This window comes from Morone saxatilis, unplaced genomic scaffold (assembly GCF_004916995.1).
Source record: "Morone saxatilis isolate NCDOM2014 unplaced genomic scaffold, NCSU_SB_2.0 Contig21, whole genome shotgun sequence".
Classification (NCBI taxonomy): domain Eukaryota; kingdom Metazoa; phylum Chordata; class Actinopteri; family Moronidae; genus Morone; species Morone saxatilis.
In genome coordinates, this window is record NW_023339774.1 from 21,318,336 (window position 1) to 21,319,268 (window position 933).

The following is a 933-nucleotide window of genomic DNA, read 5'->3' on the forward strand; positions in this document are numbered from 1 at the left end:
CCAGGAAGCTGCGATGTTGTGATCACAACAATTAATGCAAATTCAACCCTGTGAATTAACTTTATCTCATAAATTTCGCTTCTTATCTCATAATTTACTTTTAATATTACTTTTTGTGTCATAATTTTTACTCAATCTTATAATTAGGACTTCTTATCTCATAGTTTTGACTGTGTCTTATCATTTTCACCTTTTATCTCGTAATTTTGACTTTTTCATAATTTTTACTCTTGATCTCATAATTGTGACGTAATCTCATAATTTTTTGTTTATTTCATAATTATTACCTTTTATGTCATAATTTTAATTTTTTAATCTCATAATTTTTGGAAGTTGTGAATTGATTCAGGATTGTAAAAGAGAATCTGTTTTTTTCCTCCACTCCTACAAACATCTAGAGATTTTATTCTCCATGGAACAAGTTACGTTTGATTTTAATTCTACAAATTCTACAATCAAAAACAATATAAAGGCCTAAAAATACAGAAATCGGACATTTAATCCCAAAAAGCCCTGTGAAAGCCTGGAGGGGCTGGTATCACTGAGGTGTTGAGGTATCGATCTTCAGTTACAAACACAGAAATCAGAGTTTTATTAGAGGTCGACAGTCTGTGTGACATCAGACAGCGAGTTCACCGTGTCCTGTGTCTCTGACCTTTAACCCCTGCAGAGGTGGAGCACTTCAGCCCGGGACGCGTGTCCGAGAAGGTCCTGTTCCACCTGCTCCGTCACCCCAGCGTGAACCAGGAAGTTCACTTCGACCCAAACAACCGGCTGAGCGCGGGTCACTACCTGTACACCCGGAACCACCCGGTGGATTATTTCATCCTGCTGCTGCAGGTAGGTGCTGCTGTTCAGACACAGAGACACAGAGGGGTGGGGCAGAGGTATTCTGTCTGTACTGATCTTTCTCTAATAACTATAAACTGGAAA

The 933-nt window shown here is 38.6% G+C and overlaps 1 protein-coding gene across 1 annotated transcript in view; it reads left to right on the forward strand.

Moving 5' to 3' along the window:
- LOC118332607 (metal transporter CNNM3-like) overlaps positions 1 to 933 on the forward strand; it is a 13,701-nt gene that overhangs the window by 9,126 nt on the left and 3,642 nt on the right. Inside the window, 1 exon segment of the mRNA XM_035667979.1 lies at positions 671 to 840. Coding sequence (XP_035523872.1) covers positions 671 to 840 — 170 coding nt within the window.